The 21211-nt window shown below is 45.5% G+C and overlaps 2 protein-coding genes across 3 annotated transcripts in view; both read right to left on the minus strand.

Moving 5' to 3' along the window:
• The window catches only part of FUCA1 (alpha-L-fucosidase 1), a 38811-nt gene extending 27793 nt beyond the window's left edge, over window positions 1–11018 (minus strand). For both annotated transcript variants that reach the window (XM_070764116.1, XM_070764115.1), the window contains exon 1: window positions 10611–11018. In XM_070764116.1, the coding sequence (XP_070620217.1) occupies window positions 10611–10984 (374 nt within the window). In that variant the 5' untranslated portion in view covers window positions 10985–11018. The remainder of the gene's footprint in view (window positions 1–10610) is intronic.
• Window positions 11019–14907: 3889 nt separating this feature from the next.
• CNR2 (cannabinoid receptor 2) lies at window positions 14908–16139 on the minus strand. Its single transcript, XM_070764117.1, has one exon. It carries the CDS (start codon window positions 16091–16093, stop codon window positions 15083–15085), a length of 1011 nt encoding a protein of 336 aa, XP_070620218.1. The 5' UTR covers window positions 16094–16139; the 3' UTR covers window positions 14908–15082.
• Between the last annotated feature and the right edge of the window lie 5072 nt (window positions 16140–21211).

Genomic DNA, 21211 nt, shown 5'->3' on the forward strand with positions numbered 1-21211 from the left:
GCACTGGATGGCCGAATCTGAGGCAGATTGGGTGGAACAGTGCGTGATGGAGACTCCACTCTCCTGGATCTATGGTCGCCCGCGAGAGCCAGTTCGCTTGGACATTGAGACTGCCCGAGATGTGGTCTGCTAGAAGCGACTGGAGATGTTCCTCCGCCCAAAGCCCTAATTTTAGGGCCTCCCTCATGAGAGACTTGGATCTTGTGCCTCCCTGTCTGCAGATGTGACTCCTTATGGCTAAGTAGTCGGTAAGAATCAGCACATGCTGGTTGGAGATGTGAGGTTTGAATAGTTTTAGGGCTAAAGACACTGCTCTGAGTTCTAGCCAATTGATGGGCCTGGAAGCTTCCTCTGGTGACCACGTGCCTTGGGCTATTAGGCGCTGGTCAGGGGCACCCCAGCCGGATAGGCTGGCATCTGTGGTGACCACAAACTGGGCCGGGCACCTGAAAGGAGATCCCTTGTTTAGGACTGGAGGAGTCCACCCCTTGAGGAATCTGCGAACTGTCGGAGGGATGGCGATGCGACGAGTGAGTTGCTGTGCCCCGATCTCTGGAATGGTAACAGAAGCCACTGTAGTTCCCTAGCATGGAGACGAGCCCAGGGAACGATGCCAACGCATGACACCATCTTCCCCAGCAGGGAAGATAGGGTGACAAAGGGGGCAGATTGCTGAGATAGAATGCGAGCAATGAGATCCAACATACTGTGTTTTCTCTCGGGAGAGAGAAAAACCTGGGATATTTCAGAGTTAAAGGTAGATCCCGATGTAGAATAGAAGTAGTTGGGATAAGGTGGCTCTTTTTGAAGTTAATAGAAAAAAACCCTGGTTCTGAAGGACCGACATAGTGGAAGAGAGATCTGCAACCACTCCATCCCTAGAGTCTCCATGAACTAAAATGTCATCTAGATAACATAAAATAAGGAGGGGCGTGGCCCGGATATGAGCCGCCAAGAAACCCAAGAGCTTAGTAAAGACTCTGGGAGCCGATGAGGGCCCAAATGGCATGGCCGTATACTGGAAATGTTTGCCTTGAAGGTAAAACGTAAGAATTTCCTGTGGCCTGTGGTAATGGGGATATGTAGGTGGGCCTCTGTAAGATCCAGGGAAACCATGAAATCCCCAGGGTGCAGGGCGGCTAGGATGGAGGATAGGGAATGCATTTTAAATAACCTATACCTAATGAATAGGTTCAATTTTTTTAAGGTCTAGGATGGCTCTCCAGCCTCCAGAGGTCTTAGGAACCATGAAGAGGATGGAGTAAAAGCCTGAGCCTCTCAGGAGAGAGGGGACCGGTTGGAAAGCTCTAATAGCTAACAAATGGGAGATAGCTTCCTCCATTCGGAAACGAGATGAAGAAAAGCTTGCTTAGGGGGAGGAAATGAACTCTAAGTGAAGGCCCTGTTCTATAATGTCGATGACCCAGGGATCCTGACAAGAACAGTGCCAGGCAGAGGAAAAACCAAGCCAGGCGACCTCCAATAGGGAAGGATGGATACTCACCATCTGGACTTCTTGGAAGCTCTGGAAGAGGAGGATCCTCTCTGGTAACGGGAACCCCTGCCCCTAGAGATACTAGGTTGGGTTCGAAAACGAGGGGAATACTGACCTGGATTCCTTTGAAAGGCGAAGCCTTGAACCTAGGACTGTGGTTTAGGGGCCTTCTTGGTGGTAGGGCCCAAGACCCTTTTCTTATCCTTGGTCTCTGTAAGGAGAGGGTCCAGGAGATCTCCGAAAAGGAGATTGCGTTTCAGAGGACCCCTGGCAAGTTGCCACTTCTGTCTTACTCTCGCTTGCCAGGGACGGAGCCATAGAAGTCTTCTGGCCGTAGTGGAGGCCGCTATTGACCTGGCTGCAAACCTGGAAGATTGGAGAGTAGCATCCGCTATGTATTGGGCAGCTGCGAAGATTTTGTTGAAATCTTGTTGACCTCGAAGGTCATCTGGAGGCAAGTGTTGTTGGAGCTGGCGAAGCCACAAGAGTATAGCTCTGGAGAAGAAGGATGCTGCCGCTGCACTCTTAATGGCCCATGCGTCTGCGAAGAATCCTCTCTTGAGCATTTGCTCAAGGCGCTTGTCTTCAGGACGGAGGACCTCCTCTGCTTCACCAGGCATGGCAGCTGTCGAATGCAGGGTCTTAACCGGCTCATCTGGTTTAGGACAGGTGAGCAGCTCCTTGTAAGAGGAGGAGAGCTTGTACAACTTCTTGTCCTTAGAAGTGGGGGAGAAGCCAGAGGTAGGATGGACCCACTGCTTAAGCAGGGCGTCCCTAAATAGTTTGGGCATAGGAATTACCTCATTGTCTTCCTGTTCATCCATGAAATAAGGAAGATTTTTCTCCGGAGGGTCTGTGGAAGGAAAGGCCTGCTTTTCCTGTGCGGCTAGCCCCGTAGATGCCCTTGCCTTGAGAAGGAGAGATTTGAAGAGCTGCGATGGAAATATAGCAGCTGGGGCTGGTATCTTAATTTGAGATTCCTCATCTTCCGACAGACGTAGAAAGGGGACATCATCATCCTCTGCATCCACGTCCTTTTCATCAGAGGAATCAAAATCCTCTGTGAGTGGGGCTCTGTAGGAAGAAGGAGAACCCACGGGACGGGAGGGGCGAGGTAGAGAATGAGACAAGGAAGGAACATTGAAAGCCGAGAGTTTAGCATCAATGGTTTTAGTCAAGACAGACAATATAGGCTGAAACTCCGGAGACAAGGTAGAAATATCAGCCGGAAAATTAGAGGGATCCCTGAAGGCCTGAGAAGGATCTGGCTGGGAGGAATCCTCAGTAATATCTGGCTCCTCTGGACCTAAGCCCCATAAGTTAAGTTGGGGTGGATTTAGGTTTGGCTCATCCAGAGAAAGCACAGGAACCCCAGAGAGAGGCAAGTTAGAAGCCCCCGGGGGGGTTGAATGCACTTGGGCCTGCACCTTTAAACGTTTGGCTGATTTATAATATATTTCTTGTAGGGCTAGGTCCCTTCTCTTCTCAGCCCTAGTGGTCTTAGCCAGGGAATGGGCCCCTGAAGAAGAGTAGGAAGAGGCCTGGGGGATATTAGATTCATCACTAGTAGGCCTAACCTCTTTGGGACCTTTATTTGTGCCTCTCTTGGGAAAAGAAGCCATAGTCTGAACAAATTACAGAAGACAAGGCTAGAGCCAAGAAATTAGGGGGGAGAAGGATTTTGTGAGCTTTCCCAAGAGGATAAGTGACCCTGCTCCTAGGCCCAGGAGCGGCTGCGACTTAGGGGCAATCTGGACGGAACCAGAGTTCGTGTCCCTAAATGCAGCGTGGCAGGCCTCACGAAACTTAAATTAAGAAGAAAAACCAAGGCACACTGGTTGGAGGCCACTTCCGTGGAGAATAGGCCTGAGGGACTCACAGCAACTCCAGGGTCAAGCGGCGGACTGAACGCACTAATGGCTGACCAAGCCGGGCAAAACCGAAAGTGCGAGTTACAGGGCACGAGAGCCTTCGCGCCAAATCAACCGCTCCGTATCTGTTACAAACGGAGGGGAAAACTAAGTCCGGGAGACGGTTAAGTCCCACACCGCGGGAGGTAAATAGCCCTTGATAATTTATGACTGTGGCTTGCCTCGGCAGGACCTCCAGACCGTGGGAATATGTAAAATTCCGAGCCGGCCCCAGCACAGCACAGAGGGAAAAGACCGGGAATTGGCTGTGCCGCTACTCCTCCCCCAACTCGAAGCCCTGTAGGGCTGAGAAAAAAACCACTGCCGGCAAGCTAAAATAATGGAAATTTCTTACTGTTTTTGAAGAAAAGAGTCGAAGGGAAGGTGTTTGAGAGAGAACGAGCTATCACACGACCGTGAAGGATCACGGACTGAGCGAATTCTGGGGAAGGGGCGGATCCAGCAGGCTTTTTTAATACTAGGCTCAGTCCCACCGGATTGGACAGGAGCAACCCATGTGACTGCTGGACCCACTCCTTCAGTACGGAGAAAGAATTACAAAAGCAGGCAAAGGAAAGATCACATCGCTAGCAAAGTAATTGTCGGAAGGAGCAGCAATGAAAAAAGGGAACATCCCATGGAAGATTGTATTAGCACCCCATTAGGGCTGAAAAAAATCTTAGTAATTTTTTTTTACTACTTTTAAAAGCGTCTTACACTCCAAAAATTCGATATGTAATGCTGAGAGGTTTTGGCCTGGTGTGCTCCACCCAACTGAATTACAGCAGATATAGACACCTTTGCAAAACCTTATTCTGTACAGAATAATTGATGCTTGGGAATAGATATTATTATATGGCTGTGTGTTCTCCTCACTTCTCTCTGTACACCAATGACCGCATCTCAAACGAACCATCTGTTCAACTATTGAGGTTTGCAGGTAATACAACAGTGAGTGGTCTCATTCGAGACAGCGATGAAACCGCATACAGATGAGAGGTTGAACAACTAGCCTTGTGGTACGATCAGAACAATCTAGAACTGAACACACTCAAAACCGTAGAAAGGGTGATAGACTTTAGGAGAAACCCTCCCATCCTACCACCTCTCAAAATATTAGAAAACACAGTATCAACAGTAGAGACCTTCAAATTTCTAGGTTCTATCATATCTAAAGACCTAAAATGGTCACCTAATACCAAAACCTTCATCAAAAAAGCACAACAAAGAATGTTCTTTCTACGCCAACTCAGGAACTTCCCAAGGAGCTGCTGATACAGAGGAATCATTGAGTCTGTCATCTGCACCTCTATAACTGTCTGGTTTCGTTCTGCAACCCAACAAGACAGACACAGACTTCAGAGGAGAATCAGAACTGCAGAAAAAAATAATTGCTGCCAACCTGCCTTCCATTGAGGACCTGTGTACTGCAGGAGCCAAAAAGAGGGCCGTGAAAATATTTACTGACCTCTCACATCCCGGACATAAATTGTTTCAACTCCTACCCTCAAAACGTCGCTACAGAGCTCTGCACACCAAGACAACTAGACACAAGAACAGAACTGCTAAACAAATAATTCCTTCAACACTGTCAAATTATTTACTAAGTTTGCACTACTATTACTACTAGTTTTTCCCCATCATTCCTATCACCCATTTCCTCTCACTTATGACTGTATGACTGTAACTTGTTGCTTGTATCCTTAAAATTTTTATTACCGTATTTTCCGGCGTATAAGACGACTGGGCGTATAAGACGACCCCCTAACTTTTCCAGTTAAAATATAGAATTTGAGATATACTCGCCGTATAAGACTACCCCTCTTCTGTACATCATAGACCTGACTGAGTCTAGGTCTATGATGTACTTGCATTGAGAAAAAAATCATTTCTGAACATGATAACACAATATTTTAATTACTAATGATGAAGATCTTATTGTTAAAATTATGAATGAATTATTTAGAGAGAGAGAGCCAAGTGGGAGCACTCTTCTGTCTATCTCTCCATATGTCTCTGTCTATCTGTCTTGTCTGCCTCTCATATTTCTCCTCACCACAATTAAGTTTATTATTATAACTCATCATAATTTGTCAACACAAAAAGGTGAACCTGGCTATTTTTCTTTCTCCTACCATCTATTCTGCAGGTATCTTTCAGTCTAACATGCAGCATGCTGACACCTATGTGAGAATCTATTATGGAATGAGAATCTGTATGTGATATCATGATATGGCAATCCAAACAGCCCATCCATTTTTTCCTCTTTCCGCACTTTCTGTCTTTATCCTCTTGCAATGTCACTTAAACAGATTTTAACTTGTCGGGTTTAATTAGTGACCCTGCCAATTTTCAGTACTGTGCAGTGTGCTATGATACAGAGCAGGGTGAATAATATGACCTCAGCTTTTAAAGTTATTTTAAAATGTTGCCTAAGAAATATGGAAAGAGGATTCTTTTTGGAGGAAAAGTACATTTTCAATGGTTAAACATAAGAACAAATACAAACAGGCAGAAATAAATGCATCCAGTTTAACATTCAATTTTGCAACCACTAATAATGTTGGTCAAGTAGGTACAAAAATAGCTGGGGAAATTATCAAAGTCTGGGAAATGGGTCCCTTGTCAGTTAAAAGGAGTGCTGATTTACCACCTGCTAGAGCAGTGATTTTCAACCTTTTTTGAGCCGCAGCACATTTTTTACATTTACAAAATCCTGGGGCACACCACCAACCAAAATTACACAAATCTAATAAATAAATAAATACATACACACACACACACACACACACACACACACACACACAAATAACCCCCTCATATATACAATCCCATGTAACATCCCCTTATAAATACAGTCAATCATCAATCATCCCTCCTCAAATTTATACCACTGTCTCATTTCTGGGTACTTCTCCTGTCTTTCCCCCTTTTCTCTCTCATGTTTCTCATTTCTCTCTCTTCCTCCCTTTTTCCCTCATTCCTTCTCCCTCTCACTTCTCCTCTTTTTCCATCCCTGTCTCTCTCCCCCCCTTACGTGTGTGTGTATACACACTCGAACCATTTCCAAAACCAGTTGAGGGCTGGGTTTTTTTTCTCTTTTATTCTTTTCAAACACAGGTGTGGGCTGGGGGGGGGTGTTTCTTATTATTTGGGTGCTTTTTACCATATGCTTCAAGAATCACCTCTCTCCCTCTCTCTTGTTCTCTCTCTCTCTTGTTCTCTCTTATTTTCTTTCTGAGGCTCCTCCCACAACGGTGGCTACAGCGGCGCTGGCGATCCGGCCGCTAGCCGCTCCGAGCGCTGTGGGAACGCCCACCCCTCTCACAGTCCGGTCCCGGGATGACAGTAAAGGGGCTGCTTCCCATCCTCCTTCTCAGAAGGTTTCCTTCTGAGCAAGCTGGCAGGAGGATGGGAAGCAGCCCCTTTACTGTCAGCCCGGGACCGGACTGTGAGAGGGGTGGGCGTTCCCACACCGCTCGGAGCGGCTAGCGGCCGCATCGCCAGTGCCGTTGCAGCCACCGCTAATGTAAAGGGGCTGCTTCCCGGCGGCAGGAACTGCGGGGGGTAGCCGGCGTAATGAGCCCTTGCCACAGCTATCCGCCGCTTCTTTCTTCTCCGCCTCGCCTCCGCTATTCCCGCCGCCGCCTTTGCTCTCCCCGCCGGGCAAGAGGCAAAGGCGGCGGCGGGAGTAGCGGAGGCAAGGCGGAGAACAAAGAAGCGGCGGATAGCTGTGGCAAGGGCTCGTTACGCCGGCTACCCCCCGCAGTTCCTGCCGTCGGGAGTGGCGCTCCACCCCAGCAAAGCCGGCGGCGGGAGTGGCGTCGTCCAGCAATAGCAGCGCTTCGATGAAACCGGCGAGGGAGCTCCGGAATCGGTTGGCGCTCGCCCGACGCCTTGTTTTTTTATTTCCCCCTTTGGTTTCTCTTCACAGGCGGGAGTTCGGGAGGCAAGGGAGCGCTCGAGGAGACAGCGTCTTGCGGCATCGCCTCCCGTTGGGTTTATGACGAAGGGACGCTCAGCAACTTCTTTTTCCTTTCGGCGCCATAGCCACCCGCAGTCCCCGGAGCCGGCGGGTTGAGGCAAAGGGCTGCGTTTCCCTTCCCTCCCTCCCTCCTGCCCCCGTCCTGAATGGAAGCCCCGCTCGGCCAAGCAGCCCGGGATCTCCGCCGCTTGCAAACCGGGCGGGCGGAGCGGACCCGCGCTCACTTTCGGCTCCGGGGACTGCGGATGGCTATGGCGCCGAAAGGAAAAAGAAGTTGCTGAGCGATGCCGCAAGACGCTGTCTCCTCGAGCGCTCCCTTGCCTCCCGAACTCCCGCCTGTGAAGAGAAACCAAAGGGGGAAATAAAAAAACAACGCGCTGCTGTTGCTGCTGTCGCTGCCGCCTGAGGCGGCGGCACTCAAATCTGGCGTGGTGGAAAATCTTTGCCTGCCTCCAGATTTTCCACCACGCCAGATTCGAGTGCCGCCGCCTCAGGCGGCAGCGACAGCAACAACAGCAGCGCTTTTTCCTTTCGGCGCCATAGCCACCCGCAGTCCCCGGAGCCGAAAGTGAGCACGGGTCCGCTCCCCCCCCCTCCTCCCGCACGCGGCTGTGGAATGGGCGCAGTATCCGGCCTATAAGACGACCCCCCACTTTGGAAAAGATTTTCAGGGGTTAAAAAGTCGTCTTATACGACGGAAAATACGGTAATATTGATTGTTTCCTGATTGCTTATTTGACCCCTAAGTGTTGTACCTCATGATTCTTGACAAATGTTGCCTTTTTCTTTTATGTACACTGAGAGCATATGCACCAAAGACAAATTCCTTGTGTGTGTAATCACACTTGGCCAACAAAGAATTCTATTCTATTATGTCCTGTCCTATCCTATCAAGCCTGGGAACACAATCCTATGTTAAAAATAGCTAAATGGGCTATCTTATCAGTTGCTCTTGTGGGTTTTTTTCCTCTCTGAGACATTGAAGTCTTATTTTAGACCAGTAACTTCCACCTTTGCTGCTTAAATAACTAACACTCAGGCCCTAAAAATTATGCACATTATGTATCTGTGCTGCAATCACCAGTTAAAGGAGAAGGGGAGGTGAGTAAGAGCTGTGTCAGCGTGGTGTCTGTGGGAGAAAACATTCATAGACCATACTGGTGAAGCCTTATGTACTGGTTCTCAAGGGAATGCAGTCAGTCTGGTCAGATTCTTGTAAAATAGGTGAGCAACAATTAACTAACTAGTGTAGCCTATTGACAAAGTTGTTCTTGTTCCTTGCATCTCATATTAATCTTCCCCAGAGGTCCCCAAACCTGGCAACTTTAGGACTTGTGGAATTCTGGGAGTTGAAGTCCACAACTGTTAAAGTTGCCAAGTTTGAAGACCTCTCATCTTGCCAGACTGGCTGCTTTCCCTTGGGTACCAGTAGATGATGTCTAGCCTAGTCTTTCTATGATGTTTCCTCCCAAGAAATCATACCATGCTTGCAGGGCTCTTTATACTTACTCCTTCTTAACCAGTGATCCCATTCAGTGTTGCAAATCAATGCAGTGTACAGCTTTTTCTCTGGGCTTTACACAATTGTTTTTAGTCATGCCATTTATAATTTCGGGGTTCACCATTATGGATGTAATTTATACTACAATGCTTCTGCCTTAATTCTTCATGGCAAGAAAAGCCAAGTGTCCATTTTTAATTCTCTATAGTTTTAGTGTCCAACTGCTTAGAAGAACTTTAATCAATCTTGGCAGATCTTAAAAGAAAACTAAAGTAAATGAAGTAGAGCACCATGGGAGGGAGACTATATAACATCATATCCTGGTATTGCAAATGCAGGGTAATTTGTACAATACTTCCTAAACAGGCCTACAAAACACAATTGTTCAAGAATTCCCAAGAAAGCTTGCAAATAAACAACAGTTTGGAACAGGGAGTACCACAACATTATTCATGGTTTGTTGTTGTTATTATTATTATTATGATCATCAAAAATACAACACAGGAAACGAGATCACTATGCTGGATTTTGGATTTCATCCGAATCACCAGTCGGGTGTTTCCCAAGCACCTAGGACTGCAGGATGTAGTGGCAAATTATGCGTGCGGACCTCAGTAAAGTGGCCTTTTGCAGTTGACAGATGGAGATTTTGTCAATTCCGGTAGTTTTCAAAATCTCCATCTGCCAACTACAATTATTTATTATTATTATTATTATCATCATCATCATCTTATATGTTTTTATAATTAAATGCTTATTTGTAGTGCATGACTATCATTAAGTGTTGTACCTCATGATTCTTGACAAATGTATCTTTTCTTTTATGTACCCTGGAAGCATATGCAACCAATGACAATTTCCTTGTTGTGTCCATATCTTCGCCAATAAAGAATTAAATAACAACAATAACAATAAATGTATTATTATTATTAATAATAATAATTGATTTATTATTTATCTCCTCAACTCTGCCAGGAGACAGCAGAGTTGAGGAGAAGCAGCTAGAGAAATTAGTGAAATATGAAGATCTAAAAATCGAGCTGCAACGACTCTGGCATAAGCCTGTGAAAGTGGTCCCAGTGGTCCTTGGCACCCTGGGCGCAGTACCGAAGGATCTCAGCGGACATTTGAAAACCATCGGAATTGACAAAATCTCCATCTGTCAATTGCAAAAGGCCGCTTTATTGGGATCAGCGCACATAATTCGTCGCTACATCACACAGTCCTAGGTGCTTGGGAAGCGCCCAACTGGTGATGAAATACGAAATCCAGCATAGTGATCTCGTTTGCTGCGTTGTATTGACAATAATAATAAAAATAATAATAAGTAGTGCCGGACTGGTGATGAAATATGAAATTCAGCATAGTGATCTTGTTTGTTGTATTGTTGTTGTTGATGATGATAATAATAATAAAATAATAAAACAAAAAGAGTGATATAATGATGTGAAATCCAGCATATAAATCTCGTTTGCTGTGTATTACTGTTTTGAATAAAATAACAACAACATTATTCATGGTTTGCAAAAAATGGCTAATATAATCCTCCTCCTCATCCGATTTTGCAGTATCCTCTGCGGCAGGCTCTGGGATTCCCTCTCCCATCCCTCACTCCCCCCGAGGATCCCACGGCCGGGAATGATGGGATTGGAGGTGGGAACCGGCTCGGTATGTGTGTGTGGAGGTGCCGGCTCCCTCCCCGTGGCTGGCGGGGCTGACCTGGCCCCGGCCTTCTGGAACAGCTGCGCCCACTCCTCGGCCTGGAAGTCGACGGCGGAGAAGCGCGGGGCGAAGTCGGCGTAGGACGTGCCCGGCGGGAAGTGGAGGCGGACGAAGTTCTCGTAGTCGGGCCGGCGCTCGCCCTTCCAGTGCCACCAGAACCACTCCGAGCCCCAGGCTGGCACCGAAAAGAGGCCCCAGTGCACGAAGACCCCGACCTTGGCCGCGTCGAACCAGCCCGGCAGGGGACGAGCATCCAGGCTGGACCACTCGGGCGAGTAGCGCGGCCCGGCGGCGCCCTGCGTTAAAGCCCCGCGGCAGGAAAGCGGCAGCAGCGGCAGCAAAAGCAGCAGCCAAAAGCCCTCGGCGGCCATCGCGTCCACTCAGCGACCACGCCCGCCGCCATTGGACGCTACCTGGCCAATGAGAGGGAGGGAGGGAGAGGCGCGCGCGCGAGGAGCACGTGATGCAGGTGTGGCCGGGCCTTTCCTGCCCCCGCCGCCCCAAAAGAAGCACACCAGAATTCCAGATCGGCGCTATTCAGGAGGTTAGAAGGTTCTTTATTTTTCCCCTCTATTTTAATAGATTATTTGGCCTAACATCTCTGATTAAGGATAAAACAGTTTCATTGGGTCTTTGGCTCAAGTTACAACTTTAATGGCGCCTGCCCATCATGGTGTATGGCAGGGGTAGGCAAAGTTGGCTCTTCTATGACATGTGGACTTCAACTCCCAGAATTCCTGAGCTAGCATGACTGGCTCAGGAATTCTGGGAATTGAAGTCCACAAGTCATAGAAGAGCCAACTTTGCCTTTCTCTGGTCTATGGACTTCAATTCATAAATTCTGTAATTAATTTTGTAATGGGCATGCATAAATGCACTTATGTGCCTATTTATTTATCATTTTTATTTATTTATTTATTTTGTCCAATACATAATACACATTGAAGAGAATAGATATGTAATAATATAAGTAAAGAAAAGAATAGAAGAAAAGATATAAAAGTGTAGGTGAACATACAGTATTTGAAAGGAAGAAAAGATAAATGAGATAAGGAGAGACAATTGGACAGGGGACGGAAGGCACACTGGTGCACATGCACGCCCCTTACTGACCTCTAAGGAACCTGGAGAGGTCAATCGTGGATAGTCTAAGGGAAAAATGTTGGGGTTAGGGGTTGACACTACTGAGTCAGGTAATGAGTTCCACGCTTCGGCAACTCGGTTGCTGAAGTCATATTTTTTACAGTCAAGTTTGGAGCGGTTAATATTAAGTTTGGATCTGTTGCGTGCTCTTGTGTTATTGCAGTTGAAGCTGAAGTAGTCATTGACTGATAGGACATTGCAGCATATGATCTTGTGGGCAATACTCAAGTCGTGTTTTAGGCGCCGTAGTTCTAGGCTTTCTAGGCCCAGGATTGTTAGTCTATTTTCTTAGGGTATTCTCTTTCGAGTGGAGGAGTGAAGGGCTCTTCTGGTGAAATATCTTTGGACATTTTCAAGGGTGTTGATGTCTGAGATATATTTATTTATTTATTTATTGATTGATTGATTGATTGATTGGATTTGTATGCTGCCCCTTTCCAGAGACTCGGGGCGGCTAACAGCGACAATAAAACAGTGTACAATAGTAATTTGGTATTGATGATTAAAAATCAATTAATATAAAAACCAAACATACATACATACATACCATGCATAGAATTGTAAAGGCCTAGGGGGAAAGAGGATCTCAATTCCCCCATGCCTGGCGGCAGAGGTGGGTTTTAAGTTGTTTACAAAAGGCAAGGAGGGTGGGGGCAGTTCTAATCTCTGGGGGGAGTTGGTTCCAGAGGGCCGGGGCCGCCACAGAGAAGGCTCTTCCCCTGTTCTGTTCGGGAATGCTGCAATGAAACGAAACATCTCCTACGTCTTACTTTCGGGGGATGCCTTATATCAGGCAATTCTACGAAACCTCCTAGGTCTTATTTTCGGGGGTCACTTATTTTCGGGGAAAAGGGTAGGTGCTTAGCAACAGAGGTATTTGCCCTGTGTAACCCTGCCAAACTTTTATTATTATTATTTATTATTATTTATTAGATTTGTATGCCACCCCTCTCCAAGGACTCGGAGCGGCTCCCAGCAAACAATACAATACAGTCTACAAATCCAATGTTAAAAAGCAGAACAGTTAAGAAACCCTTATTAAGAACCATCACACAACTCAACATACCATACATAAAGCGAGACAGCCGAGGGGGAATCAATTTCCCCATGCCTGGCGACATAAGTGGGTTTGACATATTCCATTCCAGGCACTGAGGTATACGAAAAAACAAGATAGCAGGAGTTACATCACTGGTAGGAGCAAATGATAGAGGCAATGCCAATTCCTACAGGAGCAAAGCAATTCTTCCAGAAGCAAAACAGCAAGTTGTTATGTCCTCGTAATTCTTACCCTTTCTATTATTATTATATTATATTTTATTTATTTATTTTATTAGATTTGTATGCCGCCCCTCTCCGAAGACTCGGGGCGACTCACAACAATAATAAAAAACAGTATAAACAATGGAACAAATCTAATAATAAGAATTATATTAAAAACCCCAACTGTTAAAAAAACTATACAACACATACATACCAAACATAAAATATAAGAAACCCTGGGGGAGATGTCTTAGTTCCCCCATGTCCGGCGATATAGGTGGGTCTTGAGTAACTTGCTAAAGACAAGGAGGATGGGGGCTGTTCTAATCTCCGGGGGGAGTTGATTCCAGAGGGCCGGGGCTGCCACAGAGAAGGCTCTTCCCCTGGGCCCCACCAAACGACATTATTTGGTCGACGGGACCCGGAGAAAGCCAACTCTGTGGGACCTTATCGGCCGCTGGGATTCGTGCGGTAGAAGGCAGTTCCGGAGGTATTATGGTATTAGCACGGCTAACCAAATATATATTATGTAACAATATTGCTTATCAAAATGAAAGGAGCTTCATCATAAACTGTTTTCTCCATTGTTCTGATAGAAGAGGGAACTTGCGGGAGTCAAGCGACATTTTTCTATCCATTTTTCTTTATTTTACAAATCAGAAGTCTGGTAGTTACAACTTGTAAAATGTATGTATTTTAATAAAATACGTTGTTTGGAAAAAGGTATTGTCAGATTCCTCCTGATGTGTCTTCCTATCACGGATTAATCTGGCTCTCCCAAATTAATTAAATTACTTAATGCATAAATAATTATAAGACCATTGTGCTGCAGGGAATCTCTTGAATTTAATTACTAGTTCTCAGCATTTTTTTTTTCCAATTCTAAGAACTGGACGTGAGTGAGATTATTATTAGGTACTAAGTTGTTCTAGTACAGGTTGTTCTGGCAACCTACTGATATCCCCTGGAGTTTTTCCCCCCAATTGTAACCTTTGGGAATGTTTGATTTCAGAGCATAACTTTTGCCTGAGAAGTGAAGTGTGATCCAAAATCCCTTGGATGACCCCAGGGAGCCCCACTGTGATGGGGAGGGGGGGCAAGGTTTTTACTTTTTGCATTTGGGGTGGTTTCAAGAGCAGGCAGCTAAAAGGCAAAATAGGTACCTTAAACTTTGGAGATGCTTATTTATTTATTTATTTATTCAATCAATTAATCAATCAATCAATCAATCAATTAATTTGTATGCCGCCCCTCTCCGTAGACTTGGGGCGGCTCACAACAGTAACAGAAAAACAATGTACAATAGAAATCTAATAATTAAAACTAAAAACCCATAATTTAAGAAAACATACACACAACATACCATACATAAACAGTATAGGCCTGGGGAAGTTATCTCAGTTCTCCCATGCCTGACGGCACAGGTGGGTTTTAAGGAGCTTGCGAAAGGCCAGGAGGGTGGGGGCAGTTCTAATCTCTGGGGGGAGCTGGTTCCATAGGGTCAGGGCCACCACAGAGAAGGCTCTTCTCCTGGGTCCTGCCAAACGACATTGTTTAGTTGACGGGACCTAATCGGTCACTGGGATTCGTGTGGCAGAAGGCGGTCCCCGAGATAACCTGGCCCGGTGCCATGAAGGGCTTTATAGGTCATAACCAACACTTTGATTTGTGACCGGAAATTGATGGGCAACCAATGCAGACTGCGGAGTGTTGGTGTAACATGGGCATACCTGGGGAAGCCCATGATTGCTCTCGCAGCTGCATTCTATGTTATATCTCCCTTTGTCCCCCTTCTTAAACCTCCTTCCTCAAAGCATTTAAGTCTCACGTATGCTTCAGCAGAAGGAAGCGTGTCCCTTTAAACTTTTGAGAACAAGACCGAATTTGCACCCTTCTGGATATCGCTGATCTGGGATTCCCACAGTCAATAGTGAAGAATGCTGGGAATTATAGTTCAAGGATAGCTGGAGATGACATTGCTATGAATTGCTTCCAAATGGAGGAACACCCCCATGCTGATGCATAGGAATAGGTGGGTTAATTTCCAACTGGGAATGTGCCTTTTAAGAGCTTTCTGCTTCCTGATTGGGCTCTGGATTGCCCAACACTTTCCCCAAACAAGAGCAGGTTCTCCTCAAGGAAGAGCTTAGCTCCTTGCTTCGTAGGGCGTAGATAGCTGGGTTCACCATTGAGTTGACCAGACAGAGGGTGATGCAAAAGGCAAATGCTACCCTGGTCAACTTGCCCATTATTGAAAAGAGGCTGTAGGCCATGAGTAACAAGCCTGGCAACCAACATATCACCAGGACCATCAAGACGATGGATAGAGTCTTGGCCAACCTGATGTCAAGCCTCCTCTTTGGGTTTTGTTGCATTTCTTCCAGATGGTGCTTCTTCATGTTCACGGTGTGCTGGTGAGCCTTCCAGAGGACGTGCATGTATGCATAACAGATGGAAGCCAGGAGGACCATCAGCAAGATAATCCAGCTTGAGAGGTAGCTGTCGGCAACAAACGGGAACAGCTGGGAGCAGTTGGACCGGAGACGACAGCAGTTCCATCCCAGGAGAGGCAAGGACGATAGGAACAGGGCAGTAGCCCACAGAACCGACAGCGCCACCACTGCTCTTCTTCTGGTGACCAGCCGCTTGTAGTGGCTCGGTCGGAGGATACAGATGTACCTGTCAAAGGCCATCAGGAACAGGCTGCCAAGGGAAGCTGTGAAGGAGGTGTTGACTCCAGTGAGCTTTAGTAAATATAGCTCTTTGGAAGCACTTGTCATATTAAAAACATGGAAGTTAAGGAAGCTGCTCACAAACGTAACTGTCGCCAGCGCGTCTGCTAAGGCCAGGCTGCTGAGAAGGATGTAAGACGGTTTCTTCCGGAGCTTCGGAGAAGAAAAGATCAGGTACAGCACCAAGGAGTTCTCTACGATGCAAAGCCCGCCAATGCTGAAACACAGAACGGCGATGATGGGTTTTTCCGATTGGCTGAGGACCATGAAGCATTTCAGGTATCGCATGGTGGTGTTGCATTGAAGGCTAGTGAATGTTTCGGTCGGGTTGCATTCTTCCATCCCGGGAAACTTGAGATTGCAAAGGTCTTTTTTCAGAAAAGGATTGTCGCCTTCCCCGGCACGTTGTGTGATGCAACTGCAAGAGATGGCAGCAAGGAAAATTAAATGGGTCAGAGCAATGGTAACTGTTTCTGCGCAGCCTTGATTTATTTTGTAAACGTGGCAATTTTAAGAGGTATGGACTTCAGAATTCCCTAGTCAGCGTGCCAGTTGGGGAATTTATTTATTTTTATTTATTTGTTTTTTCAAGTACTTATTGGTGGTATACAAAGATATAACAATATTTATATACATGAAACTAGTAAAAGAGAAACATTAGGACAGGGAACGGAAGTCATGCTGGTGCACTTATGCACGCCCCTTACTGACCTCTTAGGAATCAGGAGAGGTCAACAGTGGATAGTCTAAGGATAAAGTCTTGGGGGTTAGGTGATGATACTTCAGAGTTGGGTAGTGAGTTCCATGCATCAACTACACGGTTACTAAAGTCGTATTTCCTGCAGTTGAGTTTAGAGCGGTTTACTTTAAGTTTGTATCTCTTGTGTGCTCATGTGTTGCTGTGGTTGAAGCTGAAGTAGTCGTTGACAAGAAGGACATTATATTCTGGGAGTTGAAGTCCACAAAACCTAAAGTTGCTGGGTTTCAGAAAACAATTATTATTCTATACCCCTCCGTATCTTATTACCCCACAAACAGGCTCTTATAGAGAAGTTTTGATCTGTTCTCTGTTTCAGAATGGGATCGGATAATCCAGTGGTAAAATCCAAAAATTTTCCCTACTGGTTCTGTGGGTGTGGCTTGGTGGTGTGGCTTGGTGGTCATGCTCATGTGACCAGGTGAGCTCAAAACCAACTTACACACACACAAACAACACAAAAGTCACACAACTGACTCCCACACAACGTAAAAGCAGCTGACGTCACACAAAATGGCCCCTGCAATAAGCAGTAACTGCATGCACAGAAGCAAAAAAATCACCAAAATCTTGCACGGTCTCTCACGAGATTTCACTTCCTGCACATGCGCAGAAGCCAAATCTCATTTTGATGCGCCTGCCCGCCGATCACCCAGAGCTGTGCGTGCATCACACCAGTGCATCACACCAGTAGCAGCGGTAAGTAGGAACCCCCGGCTGCTTATGACACCAAACTTGAAATTTTGGGCTTAGACAGAACTATGCTGCCTTCGGTCTGACCTAAGCGTGGTACATAAAATTATCTGCTACAATGTTCTACCTGTCAGACTACTTCAGTTTCAACTACAATACATGAGCATACAATAGACACAAACTTTACCTTATACGCTCTAAACTCGACTGCAGAAAATACAACTTCAGTAACAGAGCAGTCAATGCCTGGAATGCACTACCTGACCCTCTGGGGTTTTTTCCCCAAGCCCCCAAAACTTTAACCTTAGACTGTCTTACTGTCGACCTCACCCCATTCCTAAGAGGTCTGTAAGGGGCATGTATTAGCGCACCAGCGTGTCTACTGTCCTTGTCTTAATGTTCCCTTTTATTTTTATCCCTTTTATGTATTCCTAATCATGTTTATACTTATATCTGTTATCTAATAAATGCTTGGTGAAGTAACTAAATAAATAAAATAAATAAAATGTGTTTTGATTGATGAATGTATGTTCTGTGCCACAAATAGCGAACCTGTGGCATCCCAGCCTATTTCTCCAGTTCCCAAAGTTACCAAGATTACTCTGATAAAATCAAGCACTGTTAACATATGTTTTCAATATATCTTTTGAAGTTTAACCATAGAGAAAATTCTCAACAAGTTTTCTGACTACAGAGGAAGTTAACTTCCTGTTAACTCATTAACTCTAACCAGAACATCCTTTAAGTCTTCTTTGAGGGTATTTAGCTAAGATAAAATAATTGGGAGGTTTATTTCAACTCTTGCTTTAAACACTATACTATTCTCTTTTTCATACTCACCTTTTCCACTTAACTGCCTGTGTCCTTCCAAAAAAAAAAAATGCCCAATTTTCCCCCCAGACCTGGTGAAAAACAGATCCTAATGTCAAATGCATGGAATATTGGTTTGTACTTTTACATTTACTTGTTCATTGGCAGCCCTTAACTTCCCAAGCTGAGATAATATATCCCCCTTACAAAAGTTCAAATTCAGAAAATACAGAGCTATGAGTTCCAAATGCTGGTTAATGAACAAATAATAGCTCTGGTCTAAGACTGTAATAAATTGATTGATTGAATTGAACAAATAATAGGCAAATCATCAATAAATAATAGGCACATCATGTTTTTCCACATCTTTGGCTTTTTGTTTGGAACAAGTTGCCTTAAACATATTTATGAAATTTTCACTGAATTCTGTGTATCGTATTTGACTCAACATAAAGTCCCACTTGACGTTGTCAAATGCTTTTTGTACATCTACGAATATCAACACCATTTGTTTCTTGCTGTGCAATTCATAGTATTCCAACACATCCAGTATCATCCTAATGTTATTTCATGTTTACTTTTTTGGCAAAAAAACATTTTGATCGGTATGAATAAACTCATCCAAACACTGTTTTAGCCTTTTGGCCATTATTGCCATGAATACTTGGTAGTCCCAATTTAACAGGGATATGGGCCTATAATTTTTAATGAGTGTCAATTCAGAGTTTTCCTTTGACATCAATGTGATAGTTGCCTCCTCCAACGAGGCGGGTATCTTTGCATCATTTAAAATTGCATCAAATACCTCTATTAATGTTGGAGCTAAAGAATCTTGCAAGTCTTTATATATTTCTGATGGTAATCCATCGAGGCCTGGCGTTTTATTATTATCGTTATTTTGACTTTTATTTATTTATTTATTTTATTTATTGGATTTGTATGCCGCCCCTCTCCGTGGACTCGGAGGAAATTGCTTCTGTTCTGTTACATAATTTTTATGTCTTCTGGGACTTTACGTAGTTCGGCTTTCTGGAAATATTGCAGTGTTTTATCTTCCATATAACTTCCCTCCTCCTTGTATAGCTTCTTGTAAAACTCATAAGTTATATTTTTTCCCTTTCATTTTGATATGTTATATTTCCCTCTTTGTTATATAATTTGCTAATTATACAAGTTGGAGCCTCAGACAAACAATAAGAAATTACTCTCCCTCTTAAAGGTTTTCCCCAAAATGTCCTAACCATCCACAAATAATACCATGAGCAAAAAACCCTTAATAATTGCACCTCATTCCATCTATTTAATCTCTAATGGGTTGTGTTGCTTAGGGCAGAAAGCCACAGTATTTAACTATGGGCTACTGTGGAAATTAACAACTGCAGACCCAATTCTCCATGCACAGCAAAATTACAAGCATGTTCTGTTATTATTTCTTTTTCGGAGGAGTTTTTAATTTACACTCTATTTTTCCTCTTCTCAGAAGCACTGAATCTGACAAACCTATAAATAAAAACAGTATCAGCCAAGGAAAGCAGGCATTCAGATTAACCTGCACTTAAATCCTCCAACAATGAAATGGCAAAGGAGAAGCTTTCTACATACTGAAGGAGTAGAAGCTAGATGGATCTCCCAAAGGAGGACATAATGACATTCTAACATTGCACACTTTCCCCCACCAAAGAGAAGAATGACGGGGCAGTGAGGATAGCAGAAAGCAATGGGTGTCAGAACCAGCAAGAAAAGAAGCAATCTTCATTCCAAGTGGGGGGAAAAGAGTAAGTCAACAATTTATTTATTATTTATTTATTTATTACTTAGATTTGTATGCCGCCCCTCTCCGAAGACTCGGGGCGGCTCACAACACGTGGAAACAAATCATAAATAATCTAAATTTAAAATTTTAAAGATTTAAAAAGACCCCATATACTAACAAACATAGACACAAGCATACCATATATAAATTAAACATGCCCAGGGGAAGATGTTTCAGTTCCCCCATGCCTGACGGCAAAGGTGGGTTTTAAGGAGTTTACGGAAGGCAGGAAGGGTAGGGGCAGTTCTAATCTCCGGGGGGAGTTGGTTCCAGAGGGCCGGTGCCGCCACAGAGAAGGCTCTTCCCCTGGGGCCCGCCAACCGACATTGTTTAGTTGACGGGACCCGGAGAAGGCCCACTCTGTGGGACCTAATCGGTCGCTGGGATTCGTGCGGCAGGAGGCGGTCTCGGAGATATTCTGGTCCAATGCCATGAAGGGCTTTAAAGGTCATAACCAACACTTCGAATTGTGACCAGAAACTGATCGGCAGCCAATGCAGACTGCGGAGTGATGGTGAAACATGGGCATACCTAGGTAAGCCCATGACTGCTCTCGCAGCTGCATTCTGCACGATCTGGAGTTTCCGAACACTTTTCAAAGGTAGCCCCATGTAGAGAGCATTACAGTAGTCGAACCTCGAGGTGATGAGGGCATGAGTGACTGTGAGCAATGAGTCCCGGTCCAGATAGGGCCGCAACTGGTGCACCAGGCGAACCTGGGCAAACGCCCCCCTCGCCACAGCTGAGAGATGTTTTTCTAATGTGAGCTGTGGATCGAGGAGGACGCCCAAGTTGCGGACCCTCTCTGAGGGGGGCAATGATTCCCCCCCCAGGGTGATGGACGGACAGATGGAATTGTCCTTGGGAGGCAAAACCCACAGCCACTCCGTCTTATCCGGGTTGAGCTTGAGTCTGTTGACACCCATCCAGGCCCCAACAGCCTCCAGGCACTGGCACATCACTTCCACCGCTTCGTTGACTGGGCATGGGGTGGAGATGTAAAGCTGGGTATCATCTGCATATTGATGATACCTCACCCCATGTCCTTGGATGATCTCGCCCAGTGGTTTCATGTAGATATTAAATAGCAGGGGGGAGAGGACCGACCCCTGAGGCACCCCACAAGGGAGAAACCTAGGAGTCGACCTCTGACCCCCCACTAACACCGACTGCGACCGGCCAGAGAGGTAGGAGGAGAACCACTGAAGAACAGTGCCTCCCACCCCCAACCCCTCCAGCCGGTGCAGAAGGATACCATGGTCGATGGTATCGAAAGCCGCTGAGAGGTCAAGGAGCACCAGGACAGAGGATAAACCCCTGTCCCGGGCCCGCCAGAGATCATCCATCAACGCGACCAAAGCGGTTTCCGTGCTGTAACCGGGCCTGA

Source organism: Erythrolamprus reginae, chromosome 11 (genome assembly GCF_031021105.1).
Source record: "Erythrolamprus reginae isolate rEryReg1 chromosome 11, rEryReg1.hap1, whole genome shotgun sequence".
In the NCBI taxonomy this organism is placed as follows: Eukaryota; Metazoa; Chordata; class Lepidosauria; order Squamata; family Dipsadidae; genus Erythrolamprus; species Erythrolamprus reginae.